A 19,489-nucleotide genomic window follows, 5' to 3' on the forward strand; every position below is an offset into this window, starting at 1 on the left:
AATCCCCATTTTAATATAAGTGTGTGTGTGTATATATATATATATTTATACCAACATATGTGACATTAAGTTAATCATGCCTATAACTACTCCCATATAATGTAGCATAAAGAGGAAAGGAAATTGGACTTTACATGAGGCATGTCATTGTGTATAAAATGCATCTATCTGAATTTAACATCTCAATCCCATGCGGTAATCCATGATTGTAGAAAAAATATAACAATATCAATCATATTCAGAAAATATAACAATGTAATCCTAAGAGATTTACTCAGCAAATGTATATTAACATTTAATTCAGGTAATGAATGATGGATGGACATACTTTAATTTATGTAATCAGTACAGAATGAATAAAAATATAATATAAAATGTAGGAGTATTTACATAGTACATGTAAAAATGGTAAACATTGATATTTAAAATGCATAATTTCGGCGAGCATGTTTTGGCACTCTTATTTGAGTGTTTTAGTCAATCATCAAGAGTAAAATGTACGGTAAATGCTGATAGTCCGATAAGTATCCATTAGTATGTAATTCCCGTTGAAGAGGGAAAATGTAAAGGGCAAACAAATTTTAAGTTAAGCATACAGCTCACAGGCTGTACCCAGGTTCTATGATGTAATAGGGCGGCGGTGGCGGCCAGGGATGTGCTGTCTCACCCCGGGTATTGGTAAAAAGGGGAGGCAGCAGCCAAGGGGCATGCCAGACCAGCCACAACATAAATCCCAAGGTGTACTATGTATGTGCACTTCGCTTATCCAATCTGTGGAAAATGTTTAAAAATGGTTAACAACCGAAAACCTAAAAAGAAAAAATGAATCCGAAAAAACGTAACCAAACCACCTGACATTAATACCATCTGTGTGTGTGATTGATAAAAATGATCCTAATATTGTACCCTACATGTGAGCAACGTTGGTGCACTCCATATGAGTGCACTAGTGACTGCTAAAGAAAGATGTGAATGAAGTAAAATGTGTGTGAAATACCTGGATGATGCAAATGTGGTTTAAAAAGTGCCCCTTCTCGTGGTGAAGTAACATAAAGTGGACAGCTGGCCGCTCCCGGCTGAATTACCCCCAGGTCCAGGTCGGGTCCCTGCCAACATCATGGTGGCCCTGGAGGAGTGAGGGGACTGGCCCACTTGCAGTATGTACAACCACAGTAGATACCCATTCACTTCTGCCACGACGTAGGTTGGAACAAACCCACAATCCCTGCACTACGGCCTCCAATGACGCCGCGTGTGGGGTGGGCCAGCATGACACCGATGCATAGAGGTCCAACCCCTCTCCATCACAGAAAAGGATGAGTAGAGGGAAGGCACTGGGCACATTGCAACCCCAGGGACAACTGTTAAATCCATCCCCACTGCCCATAGGCTGGATTGAGCGATCAAATGAAAGAGGAAGTAACACCAAGAGAGCTAGAAAGTCTCTATTGACGATGATATTTGCAATATTTAACTAGCTGACAAATGATGCCACATATTCCTAGTTGTCCAATATAATGTACTTGTATATTTATCCCATTTATTCCAATAGTTCTGAGAACTTAAATCTTGTATATAGTCCCTTATCATCCCCTACAAGAGTTTGCATACTATTGATGTTAGGCTAACTGGCCTGTTATTCCCAGGGATGTATTTTGGACCCCCCCCCCCCCCCTTTTTTTTTTTTTTTTTTTTTTTTTATTTATTTAAGATATTGGTTCTACATTGGCTTTTCTCCAATCAACTAGTACCATTCCAGTCAGACTCTCGGTAAATACTAATAATTAGTCGACTGAGTTCCACAAGTACCCCTTGGGTGCAAGCTATCTGGTCCCGGAGATTTATTTAATTTTAAGTATCCCAGGTCTATTTCTAATTCTGTCCTCTGTTATCCATGAGGGTGCTTCCTGTGATGTGTCCTGAGGACAAACACTGCAGTTTTGATTACTGAAGCCCCCCCGATTCCTTTGTGAACACTGAGGAGAAGAATAAATTCAATACCATCGCCATCTCCCTATCCTTTTGTAACCAGATGTCTTTCCCCATTCTTTGTGGCCAATATCCTTGTTTACTGTTTTTAAAAAATTACAGCATCTTTCACATTATACAAACAAAATTGGGCTAACTTGACTTATTATTTTTTATTTTTTTTATTCATTATAGACTGCTGGGCAAATACAGTGGGACATAAAATATTGCAACAATCGCTGTTTTATGTTCCAGGGTCTCTGCTCAAATAATATATTTTGTTTGGGGGTTCTATGTAATTTTCTAGCAAAAAAATACTAATTTAAACTTGCCAACAAGTTCCAGAAAAGACCAGGTCAGCAAGTGGTTAATAAACTGTTTAACCACTTGCCGACCAGCTCACGCTGCTATACAGTGGCAAAGTGGTTAGTTCCCGTGAATCGCCATATGGGTACGTCTGTACTTTTTTTTTTTTTTTTTTAAGGGAGATAGGTGTGCACCTGCTGCACCGCAGGGAACCCGCTGTGCGTGGCTGGCAGCCGCGACCGCCGCCAGCCAAACGAGATTGCGTACACGAGAGCAGGAACAGGGATTTGTGTGTGTAAACACACAAATCCCAGTTATGTCAGGAGAGAAGGGACATATTGTTCATCCTAAGTAACTAACAGTAGTGTCACACCGCTCCTTGAAATCAATGGGCAGCGCCTGCAAAGTGCCGCGGGAGTGCTTTTAACCCTTTATTTGAACGTTAAGGTTAAAAATGCCCCACTAGCGGCCGAAAAGCGCCTCTAAAACGACAGTAAAGCGCTGCTAAAACTAGCAGCGCTCTACCACTGATGCCCCCGCTCCTCAGTGTGAAAGTGCCCTTAATGTCACTCACCTGCAAACCAGCAGACAAGCCAAAGCACACTCGGCATACATTTATACAAACAGCAAGAGGTATATATTACAAAAACTCTTGGCAAATGAAAATACCATAAATATATACCAATAAGAACACTGAATCCACATACTTCGAAAAAAAACTTAAGCACACTGCAAACACCATGTAAGCTTGCATGTGAAACTGCAAACTGAATCATGGAATAGTAGAGCAAATGAGCCCTAAATTTTTTTTTTTTTTTTTGCATTTTGATTGCTGCCTCGACTAATCAGAGGAGGCTTTGTATTCACTGATGAACATAACTAGCTTCTCCTAAATGGCAGAGATGCACTCGGCACTACTTTTTTAAATTAGAACTGAAGACAAAACTTTTTTCATTATGGATAGAGTAAAGGAATGGTTATCACCCTGTGAGGTTTTTTTTTTTTTTTTGTTGTTGTTTTTGCTTTTTGCCCTCTGTGTCCCATTGGAGTAATTTTCCCTTCACTTCCTGACCATAGCTGAAACCGGAAGGGAAGTGAAAGTTTTGCCTTTTAAGTTCTTTTAATTTTGTGCATCGAATGTAAAGTCTACAGTACTGTGGATCCCATCACTGCTTACTGTATATAGCTAATTTTACTACAGTTCCCCACTTCACACACAGCTGCCGCATCATTCTGTAATGGAAATGGTTTGTTTGCACACACTGCTTCAAGTGATATTAAAGTAATTGTAAAGCCTTACATTTTTTTTAATGAAAATACATCATACTTTGTGCAGTGTTATTGCACAGATCAGCCCCTTACCTCCTCTTGGGTCCCCCACCTGCGCTCTTGGCACACATGATTTGACAGATTTTCGGACTCTTACCTACAGTAGTACCACCTTAACTGGAATTTTTATGTATGTAGGTTATCTTGCATATAAACCTGGATGTATAACTGAAGTCAAAACTTTTTTTTTTTTTTTTTTTTAGAATGCTTGTCAGTTTTAATTCAAGATCCACCCTTTGTCTTGTTTTACTATTATCAATGAAAGTAAACAAAAATCCTAATTTTTGGTTTGTCCTCAAAGTAACAGAGGGGAAATTGTCCAATGGAGACGCTAGTTCTGGTGACCTGGGGGTCCCCAAGGAGTTCCCTTTGCAGGACTTCCTCTCACTTCTTGTTTGGCTATGGGACAGGAAGTGAAGGGGAAACTTCACAGATGGCAAAAAAATTATCTGATGGGTTATAACCCTCCCTTACTCTATCCATGGGGAAAAAAAGTTTTGCATATAGTTCTACTTTAAAGTACAACTAAAGGCAAAACTTTTTGTATTGGATTATAATGCCTATCAGTTTTGTTTGCTGTCTCTGCCCCCATTTGGGAGATTCAACCTCGATTTGTCTACCGTCATCACTGAAAGTAAAGAAATTCCATAATTTTGGTTTGTCATCTGAAAAATATTACAGGGGAAATCTTCCAATGGGGAAGCTAGTTCTGCTGACCTGGGGGGTCCCCAATGGATTGCCTTAAACTTTCAGAGATTTCCTCGTTTCCTGTCTCCCTATGGGACATGAAGGGAAGGGAAATTTCCCCAATGAAACACGGATGTAAAAAAAAGAAAAATCCAGCTCGCATTGGATTTCCACAAAAAAGGCACAGGGACATTAACCCCCCCCAATCCGATTCCTGTCCTAATCCACAGTTCGCACTGCGATCTGTTAACTGATCTGGGGGTGTCATTAACTTTGTATTGACATACGCAGCGTTTCAGAGGGCATTGTGAACTGCCTAGAAAGGGAGATGGGTTACGAGAACCAACACTGCAATCGCACTGGTTCCCACATCGCATGAGTGTGAACCCAGGCTTAATCTCTTGGGTGGTGGAGGAGGTTCTACTTTAACGTAGGTAATGGTAATTTTTTTGTAGAAGTGTTCTGGGGAAAAAGGTGAAAGCGCATGCTGCATGGTTGGAGCAGTGCATGCATTTTGCTTTTAAAGTGGCTTTGTGCATGTGTGTGTGTATACTGTACTTTGCAAACCGTTTTTAGGGTGGTGTTATAAAAAAAAAAAAATGCTGTAAATTTAAGAGTTTTTTCAGAAATGTTAATTTTTATCAACTAATAAAATGTAAAATAAATGAATAGTTATCTCCTCAAAACTGCATCAATTATTCTAGGTACACTTGCACACAGATTTTGAAGGAACCCGGCAAGTTAGTTGTTAGAAACATCAGACAAAGAGACCTAAGCACCGATCTTCTGTCTCAAATCCCTTGGTGTCTTCATGTAATTCCAGACAGACTTGATGATATAAGGGTTCTGTGGGGGCCAAACCATCACTTCCAGGACTCCTATACGTTGAAAATGGTTCTTGATGACATTTTATGTTTTGGGTGGTTGTCCTGCTGCAGAAAAAAATTGGGGCCAGTCGCACACCTCCCTGATGGTATGGCATAAGTATCTGCCTGCATTTCTCAGCATGGAGGACACCATCGATCTTGACCCAATCTCCAACTTCATTTGCAGAAATGCAGCCCCAGACTTGAATGTCTGCAGGAAACAGTGAAGCTTGGTGGAGGGTTCAGTTCATTATTGTACAGCCCTTCAGCGAACAAACTGCCTCCTGCAACAGCCAAATATGTGATATTTTGACTCCTCAGTCTAGCCAAATATGCTGCCATTTTCTGCACCCCAGTTCCCATGTTTTCCATGATAGTTGTAACTTGGCCTTGTTTCCACATTGGTGCAATGGCTTTTTGGCTGCTAGTTTTGCATGAAGACTCTTCTGGACAGTTGATGAGCGTACCTGGGTCCTACTGGTTTCCACCAGTTTTGTGTTGATGGCACTGCAGGACATCTTCCGATGTCGAAGGGAAGTAAGCAGGAGGACAGGAGATTAGGTGTTTTGAAATCAGCGCATCGGTGTGTCGCCTTTTTGACAACCCACGATAAGGCACCAATGCTGCGACCTTGCATAATCGATTTTCTGATGTCATCCGCGCGTTGCTCTATGCGTTGCCTCCGAGTCTGAACTGAGCCGAAAGCAGCCAAAGGAGCCATGGGCTTTAGCCGATCCTTTTTCCCCGCCACCCTGCAGACGTCACCCAAAGCTGCCTATTGTTGAGCTTGGTGCTGCGAGACACGTGGAGCAAGTGTCCCAGACGAGTCAACTTTTCTAACTATGGGACTCGGATTATGGAAGGCGGTGATAAAAGTGGGAGGAGCAAATGGCCTCAGCAGGGCTAATAGGCTGTGTCACATGCTGTGCACTCTTGGTCAGGGTGAATATCGCAGGGGAAGGCGGGGTCTTGCTATGTCTGCTTACTGCGCCTACCGCGGATGTTATCGGTGAGTGTAACGGAGGGTGAATATCGCTGTGTACATGGGAGAGGTGAAGGACTGTCACTTTCGAGCCTAAAGGGAGGCATAAAACAAGTTCTGAGCCTCTTCTGTTTACTTTGATCTCTTCTCTAGTGCTCCAGTCACCCCTACACTCACTGTACTCTACTGTTAATCGGTTCCCTCTGATTACGCTCAGTGTTCCTGATCTGTATCTCCCCATTTAACCCCCCCATATCTGGTGATCATACACATAGCAATTTGATCTCCCTAGTGATCACAAACAAGTGATGTGTTATTGATGGAAATACTGAACGATGTAACAATACAATATCTTAACATTAATTATGATTTATGTATGCCTTTTGTCTATTGTCTTATTGATTCACATCTTCATTGATTTGAAATTGATACCCTTTTTTGTAGGATTTAAGGGTTTTGCTCATCACTGCCCCTCACATGCAGTCGTGCATTGCATGTGTGGGGGAGTAAAGGGCAAAACCATAAATGATAAAAAAAAAAAAAAAAAATTTTGTATCAATTAAGTTGTCATGTAAATCAGTTGCTAAGACAATAAGGCGTACATAAACCATAATTAATAAGATGGCATACATCTTTTGTATCGTGTCGGCAGTCTCTGACCCCTCTCTAGTATCGTGTCGGCAGTCTCTGACCCCTCTCTAGTATCGTGTCGGCAGTCTCTGACCCCTCTCTAGTATCGTGTCGGCAGTCTCTGACCCCTCTCTAGTATCGTGTCGGCAGTCTCTGACCCCTCTCTAGTATCGTGTCGGCAGTCTCTGACCCCTCTCTAGTATCGTGTCGGCAGTCTCTGACCCCTCTCTAGTATCGTGTCGGCAGTCTCTGACCCCTCTCTAGTATCGTGTCGGCAGTCTCTGACCCCTCTCTAGTATCGTGTCGGCAGTCTCTGACCCCTCTCTAGTATCGTGTCGGCAGTCTCTGACCCCTCTCTCTTAAAGTATTTTGGGGGTTAGTCTGGCATTCTTCTTTAAGTTGTCAACTGTGTTTACACTTTGCTACATGCAGGTAGTGTCTTTTTTATGATCTTAAAAAAAAAAGACACTACCTGCATGTAGCAAAGTGTAAACACAGTAGACAACTTAAAGAGGAATGCCAGACTGACCCCTAAAATGCTACAAGAGGGATCAGACTGCTGACAATAGTTATTCTTGTCTGAATTTTTTTTGGATGAAAACCCTGCGCAGTAATCGTGATGCATAGCGGAATCGGATCATGAACCCTGTGAAGATGCGCAACCCTAGAGGAGACACGGGCAGGCTGCGGATGACAGGCATGAAAACAGACCATGATGTCAGGGTCTCAGCAGCCATGATTATCGTGGTCTGTTTGCAAAGGGGAAGGTATAGCTAGCTAGGATCAGCCAGGTATTACAGATGTTAAAGGGTGCCAAATTGCACAGCACTGTGATGTGTAACATGCTTTAAAGGAACAGAATCTATGTGTTTGTATTTTGTTAACCAAAAAAAAGCTTCAATTTGCAGACTGAAGTTCATCCCTTCCATCTGTAAATGTACAGAAAGATGCAATGTTTTTTTGACCTTTTTTATGGCTGAGCAATGTTGTTTATAAACATTGCCAGCTGCTTTTTTTTTTTGTTTTGTTTTTTGCACAGCTGTGAGCAGGGAACTGCTCTGTACTTGTTATTTGAATCATGGAAATGCTGGTTTTAGAGTGGGTGTGGGGTTGAATAGATCATGATCTTTTAACGATTAATAGTGTGTGCACCTCTATTTGCTACATTATTTCTTGACTGAACACAGCGTCTCCAGTCCTCAGCTCTGCCCAATCAATAGTGTCCTCAATGCTGGAAGATGTATATCCACCATGCCATACAATCAGGTGTTTGTGATGGGCCCTAAGTGTATTCTGCAGCATGATAATGACCCCAAACACACCCAATGCCATTAAGAACCATCTTCGGTGTAGAGAAAAACAGTCCTGGAAGTGATGGTTTGAACCCCACAGAGCCCAGATGTTGAGATCGAATTTGTCTGGGATTACGTGAAGAGAAGTATTTGAGGCAGCCTACATGCACTGAAGACCTGTGGTTAGTTCTCCAAGATGTTTGAAACAACCCGAGTTACTTCAGGAACTGTGTGAACAAGCACTCACTGTGGTATATTTACTAAAAGCAAATCCACTTTGCACTACAAGTGTACTGTAATGCACTTGGAAGTGCAGTCACTGTAGATCTAAGGGGGACATGCAAGGAAAATAAAACACATTTTTGCTTGTAAATGATTGAATCCTAAAATCAGCAGAGCTTCCCCTAATTTCAGATCTTCCCTTTAGATTTACAGCCACTGCACTTCCAAGTGCACTTGTAGGGTAAAGTGGCTTTGTCTTTAGTAAATCAACCCCATTGTGTGTACCTGGAATTGATGCTGGCTTGAAGCCAAAGGATAGTCACATCAAATAATTTGTTTAGATTTTTCATCTGTTAACTCACTTTTTGTAGATTGATAAAAGTAAACAATTCAAATATACATTTTGAAAAAAAAATACCGTATTAATCGCCTCATACCACGCACTTTATTCCCCTTAAAATTGTGGGCACATGTTGTACGCCGATCCCTGCTCTCTGTGAGGGCAAGAGAAGCGCTGCAGACATTGACCGAGCCGAGTGTACTGTGTGCTCTGCTCCGCTCGCAGTCACGCCCGGTCCTGCCTCCTAGCCTTTACGTCCCACCGTTAGACCGGCTTTGTGTCCATTATAGCAGCCGGGCCAAGGGGCAGGACAGGGCGTGACTGTGAGCGGAGCCGAGTACACTCGGCTCGGTATATGTCGGTGGCACTCCTATTGCCCTCGGAGACAGCAGGGAGGAGTCGAACAGACACAACCTCCATGTATCTCGGCGGCACTAAATTTAAAACCCCATCATGCTGCAATTTTGTGCAAGGCTGCCAATGGACGCTGGGCAAGGCTTCTGATGGACGCTGATAAGGCTGCATTGATGGACATTTAAAAATTCAAATTTTTTTCCCTTTAAACGTCCCTCCTAAACTTGGGGTGCCTTTTATACGCCGATAAATAGTGTGTGTGTGTGTGTGTGTATATATATATATGTATATGTGTGTGTGTATATATATATTATATAATAATTTTTTGTTATTTTTATTTATGGTTTTCACCTTGTGTGGATTTCAACTAGATTGCCCATAATAACTAATTTGCAATTTACCCTGGTTGCTTTTACCAGTGCTTTGCATTCCATCATTCCCATGGTGTCTCTTTACCTGTGTGTTCATGTTAGCAGGTCTTAATGTGTTTTTTTTTTTTTTTTTTTTTTTTTTTTCCATCTGTCTTCTGCTCAGGCAGATGATGACCAAATCCTTGGATTTCAGCAAATCTTTTTATTAAAATGTTTGAGTGGTGCTTGGATTTGTACCAATGAGGTCTTCAGGCTAGCCCTGCACAACATATAATTGATTCCTTTCTTGGAGGAGAGGTGTGTGCATGCTTGCTTTCAATGCTTTGTGATGCATGTCAAAGTTTACATTTCATGTTTGTCCTCAGATAGTTTCGTATTTTAGAATTGTGTTAATTTGGGGTATGTTGGAAATAAGGATGTTCTCTTTTTTTTCCAAGGGAAAGTACAAGGATTAAAATATAGGAACTGATATTGCTGACTTTGAAAAAAAGTTATAGGCTCAAACTATCATCTTAAAGCAGTATTCAACCCAAAAGCAAATTTATTGCAGCTTACCAATTTTTAGATGTTATGGCTGTATTAGTTTCCCTTTTTTATGCTTTCTTCTTTTCAATCCAGCAAGTCTGTTTTTCACAGCACAAACTCTCCAGCAGAATGTGTTTTCGTTTAGATGAGGCAAACCACTTAACCCTAGCAGGGGTGATTAAAATGATCAACTTTTATTCATTCATGCAAAACCTTTTATCCCAAAAGGTAAAAAAACTGAAAAAGCTTGTAACTGCTTAACCACTTCCCGACCGGCGCACGCCTATGTACGTCAACAGAATGGCACGGACAGGCAAATGGGGGCGTACAGGTACATCCCTTTAAATTTGCCGGCGTGCTTGCCGGCCCGGGACCTCTGAGTCGGATTGCGGGTTCTGCGGACGCGATCGGCAGGGAGAACCCTGTCATCGGGAGCAGAGATCAGTGATGTCACATGTAGCCACAACCTCCCCCAGTTAGAAACACTCCCCAGGGCACACTTACACTGCCCCCTAGTGGTTAACCCCTTCACTGCCAGTGTCATTTACATGGGAATCGGTGCATTTGTAAAACACTGATTGCTGTATAAATGACAATGGTCCCAAAAATGTCTGTCTGCCATAATGTCGCAGTCACGATAAAAATTGCTCATCGCCGCCATTACTAGTAAAAAAAAAAAAATTTTTTATAAAAATGCCATAAAACTATTCCCTATTTTGTAAATTCTATACTTTTGTGCAAACCAAACGCTTGTGATTTTTTTTTTAATTTCCCCTAAAAAATATGTAGAATACATATTGGACTAAACTGAGGGGAGAAAAATGTTTATACATTTTTGGAGGATATTCATTATTGCAAAATGTTAAAAAAAAAGTGTTTTTTTTTTTTTCTTCAAAATTGTCGCTTTTTTTTTGTTTATAACGCAAAAAATAAAACCCGCACAGGGGTGATAAAATACCACCAAAATTGACATCTTTTTCCCCACAAATGGAGCTCTATTTTGTTTGGGCTCCACGTCGCACGACTGCACAATTGTCAGTTAAATGGAGACGGTGCCGAATCGCAAAAAGTGCTCTGGTCTTTGGCCAGCAAAATGGTCTGGGGCTTAAGTGGTTAAAAAGTGTTAGCTCGAGTTTGGCCTCAATTTGTTAGTGAATTTAAATCTGCTAGTGCTCCTTCACTTAGAATGAAGGCACTCTAATGCAGAAGTTGTGTTTATTGGCCAGGTCACCAGGTGAAAACCGAGGGGGGGGGGGGGGGTGAAGCCAGGAAGCCACAAAAAAAAGCTAATGCAACCAGCACTTATGATTGGTAAGCCGCAATATTACATTTTTGCTTTTGGGTTTAATACCGCTTTAACACTTTAACCCCTTTGCGCCAACTGCCTCCTAGCCCTTTAGGAGTTATGAAAGCTGGGAGATGGGTATTTAGGTCATGTGACCACTGTGATTGGCTATCAGTGGTCACCTGATAGGAAAGCTCCTGATTGCAGTATGCTTTGGGAGCTTACTGATCCCAGCCGGCTACCGTGTAGCATGCTTTCAGCACGGCAAGTTGTTTTGACAACACCGCATATATGTGGCAGCTCAGTGTTGAGGTCCACCTGCCGAGCGGTCGCATATTTTTGTACAGCCAGCATCAGAACAGACGTCTCATGTGGTTCGTACACACACTGCTGTGCTGTTCACATGCGATTTCTGTGCAATGGGAGTTCATCCATACCTTTTTGTATGGCTGAACTTGCATTGGATATGCATAAAAAAGGCGCAGGGACTTTTTTTTTCCCTCACACCCATGCGATCTGATTCCTGAGCAAGTTCACAGTTCGCACAGCGAAACGGTCTGGGGGTGCCATTACCCTTGTATTGAAACGTGGAGTGGTTCACAAAGGGCAGTGTGAACTGCCTGCGGGAGAGATGCGATGCGGGAACATGCACTGGAATTCCCGCATCGCTATAGCGTGAACCCAGGCACACACTTGCTTTGATATCACTTCTCCCATAGAGACTAACACTGCCACCTTTTCATCTTACCCTGTCTGCTCAAAAGAGAGCAAAGCGAGGAATATTAATAGACCAATAGTGTGAAGAATGAAGCAAAGATTTTGCATTGCCGGTTAAATCATAGTACTGTTAATGCACCAACTCTTCCCTTCCAACTCTTCTATTTTGTTGGCCGACTTCAATGGTTGCATTTTGTACTTGTGTTTTTTCTTTTTATTTTTTTTATTTTCTTTTCTTTTTTTTTTTTTTTGCTTTTTTACAAGTTGTACTGTGCTTGCCAATTGTTTTAAACATGGAAAAAAAAACTCCTTATCACCTGCTATTGCCCTCCCTCGATCTTCCGTTACACTGTCCATGAGTGTTTGACTTGTCTAAACCATTTATATCCTAATTCTTCTATCCTCCCCCAGTCCTAGTTGGAATACTCCAAAAGTCATATTTGTTTTGACCTGGTCTCCTGTCACTTGCAGCAATGATGTAAATGTCAGCAGAAGGGAGGGACCTGGGAGATTAACATTCCTAGAATATAAGGCTAGCTGTACCTATTAAAAATGTTCCCACCACCTCGGGGAACTGGAGAAAGTGCAGAGAAGGGCAGCCAAACTGATAAGAGGCATGGAGCAACTCAGCTATGAGGAAAGATTAGAGGAACTGAATTTATTCACTCTTGATAAGAGGAGATTAAGGGGGGATTTGATCAACATGTACAAATATATAAGGGGTCCATATAGGGAACTTGGTGTCGAGTTATTCACTTTAAAGTCAACAAAGAGGACAAGGGGGCACTCTTTACGTCTAGAGGAGAAGAGATTTCATCTCCAAATACGGAAAGGTTTCTTCACAGTAAGAGCTGTGAAAATGTGGAATAGACTCCCTGCAGAGGTGGTTATGGCCAGCTCAGTGGATTGCTTTAAGAAAGACCTGGATTATTTCCTAAGTGTACGTAATATAACTGGGTACTAAAATTTATAGGTAAAGTTGATCCGGGGAAAATCCGATTGCCTCTCGGGGGATCAGGAAGGAATTTTTTCCCCTGCTTTAGCAAATTGGATCATGCTCTGCTGGGGTTTTTTGCCTTCCTCTGGATCAACTGTGGGTATAGAATTGGGTATATGGGCTGGTATATGTATGTGTGTATGTATATGTGTATATATATGTATAGTATATTTTATTTTATTTTTTTTATTTTTTTTGGTTGAACTGGATGGACTTGTCTTTTTTCAACCTGACTAACTATGTAACTATGTAACCTATTCTGCGTAGCCTTTTAGTGTACACAGCTTTTTCTCTTTTTTTTTTCATTTTTATTTATCCATTCACGTGATCAAGCAGCTCGGTTTACCATGAGTGAGGGAGCGCTGGAAAACGGCAATAAATTCTTGGTGCCATGTGACCCATATTTTGTCAGCATTCCCTCTTATCCCCTTCGCAGCCACTCTGACATATGCAGGATAGGTAGGAGGGAGAGGCAACATTTTTAAGCATACATTCTTAGAAGCACATTCTAACAGTAACCTATCTAGCCCTGTAAAGAAAAAAATGAGTATACCTACCTCTTTTGAATCTGATCTGACCTGATCTCCAGCGGCGGAAGCTCTGCAGAGGACAACTGCTATGAAATTAATGGGACGTGCCCTCACCCATAGAGTTACTATGCGGTTTTTGTTGCCCGATGTGTCTTCTGCAGCTGACAGCTCTGCGTGCGATCAAGTTGTGTCCCCCCCTTTCTTCACAGGGCTAGATAGGTTAGTGTTAGGTCATCAATATCTGTAGATGCATAGATTTTAGTTTTAGGGTGGACTTCTAATCTGACCTGTGCTCTGATCCCTTTCATTTGGCTTGCAATACCAGTTCACTCTGTTTCACAATGATATATATCTGACCATCTTGTTTTACTACGCATCACAACACTACTTTTGCCTTGTGCTCCCACTCACAACAGTGCTAGGTGGTAGACCCCTTCAAAACCCCACTAATCTTTCTCCCTGGAGCTAAACTAATAAATATTGGGTCACGTTAGCTGAAATACTCCATACACAGAACATTTGCTTGTTTTACTGGTTCTAACTTTGCTATTCTAATTGTGTTTGTAGAGATGTGACAAGGTGTGAATGAACTTGGGAGTCTTCTGAACTCCTCTTTACACTCTACCAAGCTTTTTATTCTTCCAAGTACTGCAGACTGACCCGCCGCCGCCCCCCCCTTAGCTCACAAAAAACCTAGACTGGCTGTGGAGCAGCTGTGACCCCACTCACAGCTCATTGGAGTTAGAAATTTGAGGCCTGGAGCTCCTCTTTACTAAGCATATTTGAGGTGACTGTATTTCATCTTTTTCTTTTTTTGCGGAAGGGTATCAACCATTTTTTTCTGAAATACTTTGAAACTGACCAAAGTAATTGGTAGTAATCAATCATTGTTCTATTTTAAAAAATAAAAAAAAAGCTTGTTGAACATCTGTGGCTGAGACAGAGCTATTAGACACTGAGCAGTACATTTTAACTTCAGAATTCCTTGATCTCATAACACATACAGAGTCCAGGAAGTGGGCTTTATACCAGTTTGTGTTGGGAGCGTATCTGATTTGTGCACGCCCAGCACTGAGACCGAAATGTCAGTGACAGCCCTGGGCCTCTAAATAACCTTTGGGGCCCAGGAGAACTGGATCATGATCACATGATTGCTGTAATAGCCTCTGGCTATAACAGTAATCATACATAGGCGATGGCTACCTACTAATTTACCAAAAAATTAGCAAAGTAAAAAAAATGGAGACTGTTTTTGTCCTTAATTAAAGCAGTGTTCTGCCTGGTGGAAAAAATAAAATTCAGCAGCTACAAATACTGTAGCTTCTGATTTTAATATATGGACACTTTCCTGTCCAGGGAGCCCGTGATATTGGCACCCCAGCCTATTTTCTGATTGCCTGTCAGGTGCTGCTGCTGCCGCCATTCATTGTAAGGGAAACCCTTTTGTCTTCACAGCCGGTTCCCTACTGGCCCAGCACAGGAAGGAGGAGGGGGGCCAAACTTTTGAGGGGCGGTGTTGTCTCCCGAAAGTGGGGAAAGGGTACATGTCAAAAAGATTCCCTCTCCCCCTCCCCCCTGAAAGGTGGCAAATGTGGCATTGGGGGGTGGGTGGTTTGGAAGCAGATAAGATGAGGTTTCACTTTTGGGTGGATTACAATCCTGTCTCGGGGGTCTACAGTCAACTCTTTGGACTTCGTGGCTTGCTTTATGCTCTGACATGCAATGTTAACTGTGGAACCTTATATAGACAGGTGTGTTCCTGTCCACAGGTGGACTCCAATCAAGTTGTAGAAGCAACTCAAGGATTATTAGTGGAAACAGTAGGCACTTGAGCTCAATTTTGAGCAGAGGGATCTGATGCTGAACATGTTATATCCTAAATATGGGTGTAACATATTTAGAAAGGTGAACTTGAGCTTATGCTTTAAACTAGAACTATAGGCAAAACTTTTTTTTTTTTTTTGAATAGAGCAGAACAGTTATAACCGTCAGATTTTTTTTTTTTGACAGATTTCACTTTCTGTCCCTTAGCCAAACAGGAAGTGAGGAGAAATCCCTGCACACTTCTTGTTTTTTTTTAACTGTGTCCCCTTTGGAAGGTTTTTTTACTTTTTCACTTTCAAGATAATGCATGATAATACAGGACAAAGAGAGAGAGTGAATCTCCTTAACAGGTGACCACAAAAAAACTGACACGTGTTCTAATCCTTCTCCACTCCCAAACAAAAAAAATAACTTTTGACTGTAATTATACTTTAACGTTGCCTATGTCCACTTTAATGTATTGCACGATAGTAAATGGTTTTAAAATGTCCTAACTTCCATTTTTTGTCTTTTTTTTTTCCCCCTTTAGGCAGATGATGACCCTGTTATTGGATTTCATCAGATGTTTTTATTAAAGAATGTTCAAGATGTCTGGGTCTGTACAAACGACATGTTTCGGCTAGCCCTGCACAACTTTGGTTGAACTTTGAAAGCTCGAAGAGAGAATAGAATTCATCTGCCCTTATGTTTGTTTTTTTGTTTTGTTTTTTAAATAAACAATGCTCCTAATCTACACATGATGCAAACTCCAAAATAATATATATATATATATATATATATATATATATATAACTCTGAGCAGAATACTAAATACCAAATCTGTTGCCAAATAGTGGCTGATGGTGTCCCAGTTCAGTCTTTGGAATTTAAAAGTGACATTTGCATTGAAATCATTTTGCCTTTCAACTTGGATTGCTCTTTATGTAACCCCCCCATTTAGTGATCAAAAATTGGAAAATAAAATACAAAGTTTTTTTTTTTTTTTGCTTTTTCTGAACCTTTTTCATGTTTCCTTATTTCTTTTGTGTACATTTTACTATTTGTTAATTTCATGACTTGCTTCTAAAAGGCCATGGTTGGCCGGCATTAATCATAACACTGATAACACTGCTGTCTTTGTAATGACTGCTGCTAGAGACCAGTGAATTCAGAATTCACCTACCTGAGCTCTGAACTCAGAAACAAAAATATTGTACTGCAGATTACCAATACTTGGATTTAGTTGATGTATTTGTTTCATTTTTAAAGAGGAGCTCTGGTCTTTTTTTAATTTCAAACAATTGTGATTGGATTTTGTAGAAATGCAGAGAAAAGCATGGGTAACCTAGTGGTCAATATGTGAAAACATAAGTGTTAAGGTACTAAACTGTACTGTGTACAGCCTTGTACATGAGCTTATATGTCAGAAGACAGTTTCTGAATTCCCATCTGTGATTCCACTCCAAGAAATACATTTTGCAGTAAATTACAGCAATCCTTTTTTTTCAACAGTTTACAAAATGGAATTTATTAAAGTAGCTCAAGTTGACTATTTACTATATTTACACAGTTTGAAAAAAGACACCCAAAAGACTAAAAAATAAATTAAAAAAACCTGCAGCGCCAGAAACCTAAACCCTCAGTTACTCCAAAAAAAATAAAAATTTTAGAGTTCTGGTATAGATTCTGATTTCTGAACTATCTAGACTAAGGGTCTGGTATGGATTTTTAAAGCAAGGTGTCTATCCCAGAATCATACCAGACCCTTATCCCTGCATGTCACCTAGTTGGCCAGGAAAGGAGAGCAGCAAGTGCAAGTCTCCCCATCCGAACCATACTAAGCCACATGCTTTCAACATGGGTAGTTCACCTTTCCTCCCCCTGGCAAAGTACCTTGTCCCCATGTTGATGGGAATAAGGGCCTCTTCCCCCATATCCCTCGCTGTTGGAGGTGGTGGTCTTCAGGAGGTAGTCTTATTAGAATCTGGAAAAAAAAGAGCCCCCCCCCCAGATATCCACCCTTTGCCATCTGGTTACTCGTATACAAAAAAAATAATACACAACACATTTGAGAGAGGTCTTTATTTAACAGCTTGAGATCCGCGCTATAGCCAAACGACGGCTACAGCGCGGACCTGCTTTGCTGGGACGACAGCGTCCCGTGCACGAGCGGCCTGCGCGCCCCCTGTGATCAGCGAGTCTGAGACTCGCCTGGTCACAGATCAGCGCAAGGGGTCGATCCCGACCCCTTACCATGTGATCAGCTGTCAGCCAATGACAGCTGATCATGTGGTCACAACAGAGCCGGTAATCAGCGCAATTGTCATTCAAAGTGCATCAGCGCTGAAAATTGGTCTGGGCAGGAGTGGAGTTTAAGTGCCCAGTAAGCAAGTGGTTAAAGGGCTTGCATGGTGGGTTTTTTTCCCCCCTCCCTTTTAAATCAAAAAAAAAAAAAAAAACGTTATGCTTCTGCTGTGCAGTTCGTTTTGCACAGAGTGACCGTGATCCTCCTGTGCTGGGGTCCCTCGGTGGCTGTCTTCTCCTCCCTGCAATAGTTAGCCCCCCTCTGGGAAGCTCTATCCCGAGGGGGTTAGCTTGTGGGCGTGCTTCCTGTCATATATGCTGCATCCATAGACAGAGTGTATGACTCTGTCATTGGATGTGATTGACAGCAGTGCGAGCTAGGCTGCCCTGCTGTCAATCTATCCAAACAACAGCCAGACTCCGTGGAGTAGATGACGCTGGGGGGCGCACACAGCAGGTGAATGGGCTCAGGTAAGTAAACGCAGGGTGTCATTGCCAGGTGTTTTTCCACCTTAATGCATAGGATGTACTGTATTGAGGTGAACAAAAACTCTAACCTTTATAATCCCTTTAAACAAATCTCAAGATGTATGACATGTAAGTGCAGTAAAATCAAACATATCTCAGGAAAGAAAAGAAACAACTCTTAACTTGAACTCAAGAGAAAATTTGAGATTGGGAACCTCTTAAAGTGGTTGTAAACCCTTACAACCAACTTTGACCTACAGGTAAGCCTAGATTAAGGCTTTTCTGTAGGTCCAAGAAATATCAACTAAACCTACATGGTTTAGGAGATATTTGCCAAAAGCCCTGAGCACGCCACTGTCAACAGCGATATGCGGCAAGTGGCGGCTCCCGTGTGCATGTGCGGGAGTGACGTCATCGCCGAATGGCAGCGGCGAGACCCACCAAGAAGATGGATGCGCCGGACTAGAGGGGACAGCGGTGACTTCGCTGGCACCTGTGTCAGGTAAGTGACACATAATGGACTACTATGCGATGCATAGTAGTCCAATATGCTTTACTTTTGCAGGGAATGAAAGAGGAAGTAAACCTATCAGGGTTTACGTCCTCTTTAATGTGAGACACTAAAGCTGGGTATACACTAGTAAAATTTAAAGTACATTCATTTCAAAATTGAATGTTAACCACTTACGGACTGCCCACTGCAGTTTTACATATGCTGAAGGAGGATATCGTTATGGCAGCAGCTAGCTGCCATAACCCCGCTACAAGATAAAAGTGGTCTCTACGACAGTTTTGCTGCAAGATCATTTATTGGTGGCGGAAGAGGCCCCCCCCCCACCTCTTACTGGAGTAAGCAGCACTGATCGCTTCCTGTCACTAGCTGGGTATGGAGACGAGTGAGGGGAAGATGCCCCCACCCATCTCCATACAATTGCTGGACGGAAGCAATGTCAAAACGTCACTTCTGCCCACAGCTCTTAAAGGGCCATTTTTTTTTTTATGAAAATCTTTTTTTTTTTTATTGCTTTTTAGTCCTTTTGACCCCAGATCTCATATGCCTTTTTTCTATTACAAGGAATGTTTACATTCCTTGTAATAGGAATAAAGGTGACAATTTAATTTTAAAGCATGTGACACAGAGCCATAGTAATCACTATGTGGGTTATAGCCCACCTGCATGTGCTGGACACTGGCACACCCTAAACAGGAAGTTGCCTCCCTATATACCTCCTCCCATACTGGGAGTACCTCAGTTTTTTCGTCAGTGTCTAAGGTGTTGGTCATGAGTGAAGGTGTGCTGTGCTGAGCTCCACTGGAGCAATCCTTGCTGGGGCTAGCTATGCAGCCAGATCCATTCAAAGTGTCTTTTAGGCCGAATTGAATGGTACCCGGGCCTTGTGGTGCAAGAAACAAGGTTTTGCCTATAACACTCTTTAGAGAGCCGGGATCCAGTACTTTGGTATTTTAAGCCATAAAGTTTTACTGGACCTTTAATAGCACCCCACCAGGAGTG

General features: G+C 41.8%; 1 protein-coding gene across 3 annotated transcripts in view; it reads left to right on the forward strand.

Moving 5' to 3' along the window:
- Positions 1 to 16,206, forward strand: part of NUTF2 (nuclear transport factor 2) — a 122,833-nt gene extending 106,627 nt beyond the window's left edge. For 2 of the 3 annotated variants that reach the window (XM_077458000.1, XM_077458009.1), the window contains exon 5: positions 15,755 to 16,206. In XM_077458000.1, coding sequence (XP_077314126.1) covers positions 15,755 to 15,868 — 114 coding nt within the window. In that variant the 3' untranslated portion in view covers positions 15,869 to 16,206. Of the gene's footprint in view, positions 1 to 9,510; positions 9,646 to 15,754 lie in introns of those variants that run through there. The other variant, XM_077458018.1, reaches the window with a different exon arrangement.
- Positions 16,207 to 19,489: the final 3,283 nt, after the last annotated feature.

The sequence above is a fragment of the Lithobates pipiens genome, unplaced genomic scaffold (assembly GCF_037356315.1).
Source record: "Lithobates pipiens isolate NorthernLeopardFrog02 unplaced genomic scaffold, aLitPip1_a1.2 Scaffold_10, whole genome shotgun sequence".
NCBI classification, from domain to species: domain Eukaryota; kingdom Metazoa; phylum Chordata; class Amphibia; order Anura; family Ranidae; genus Lithobates; species Lithobates pipiens.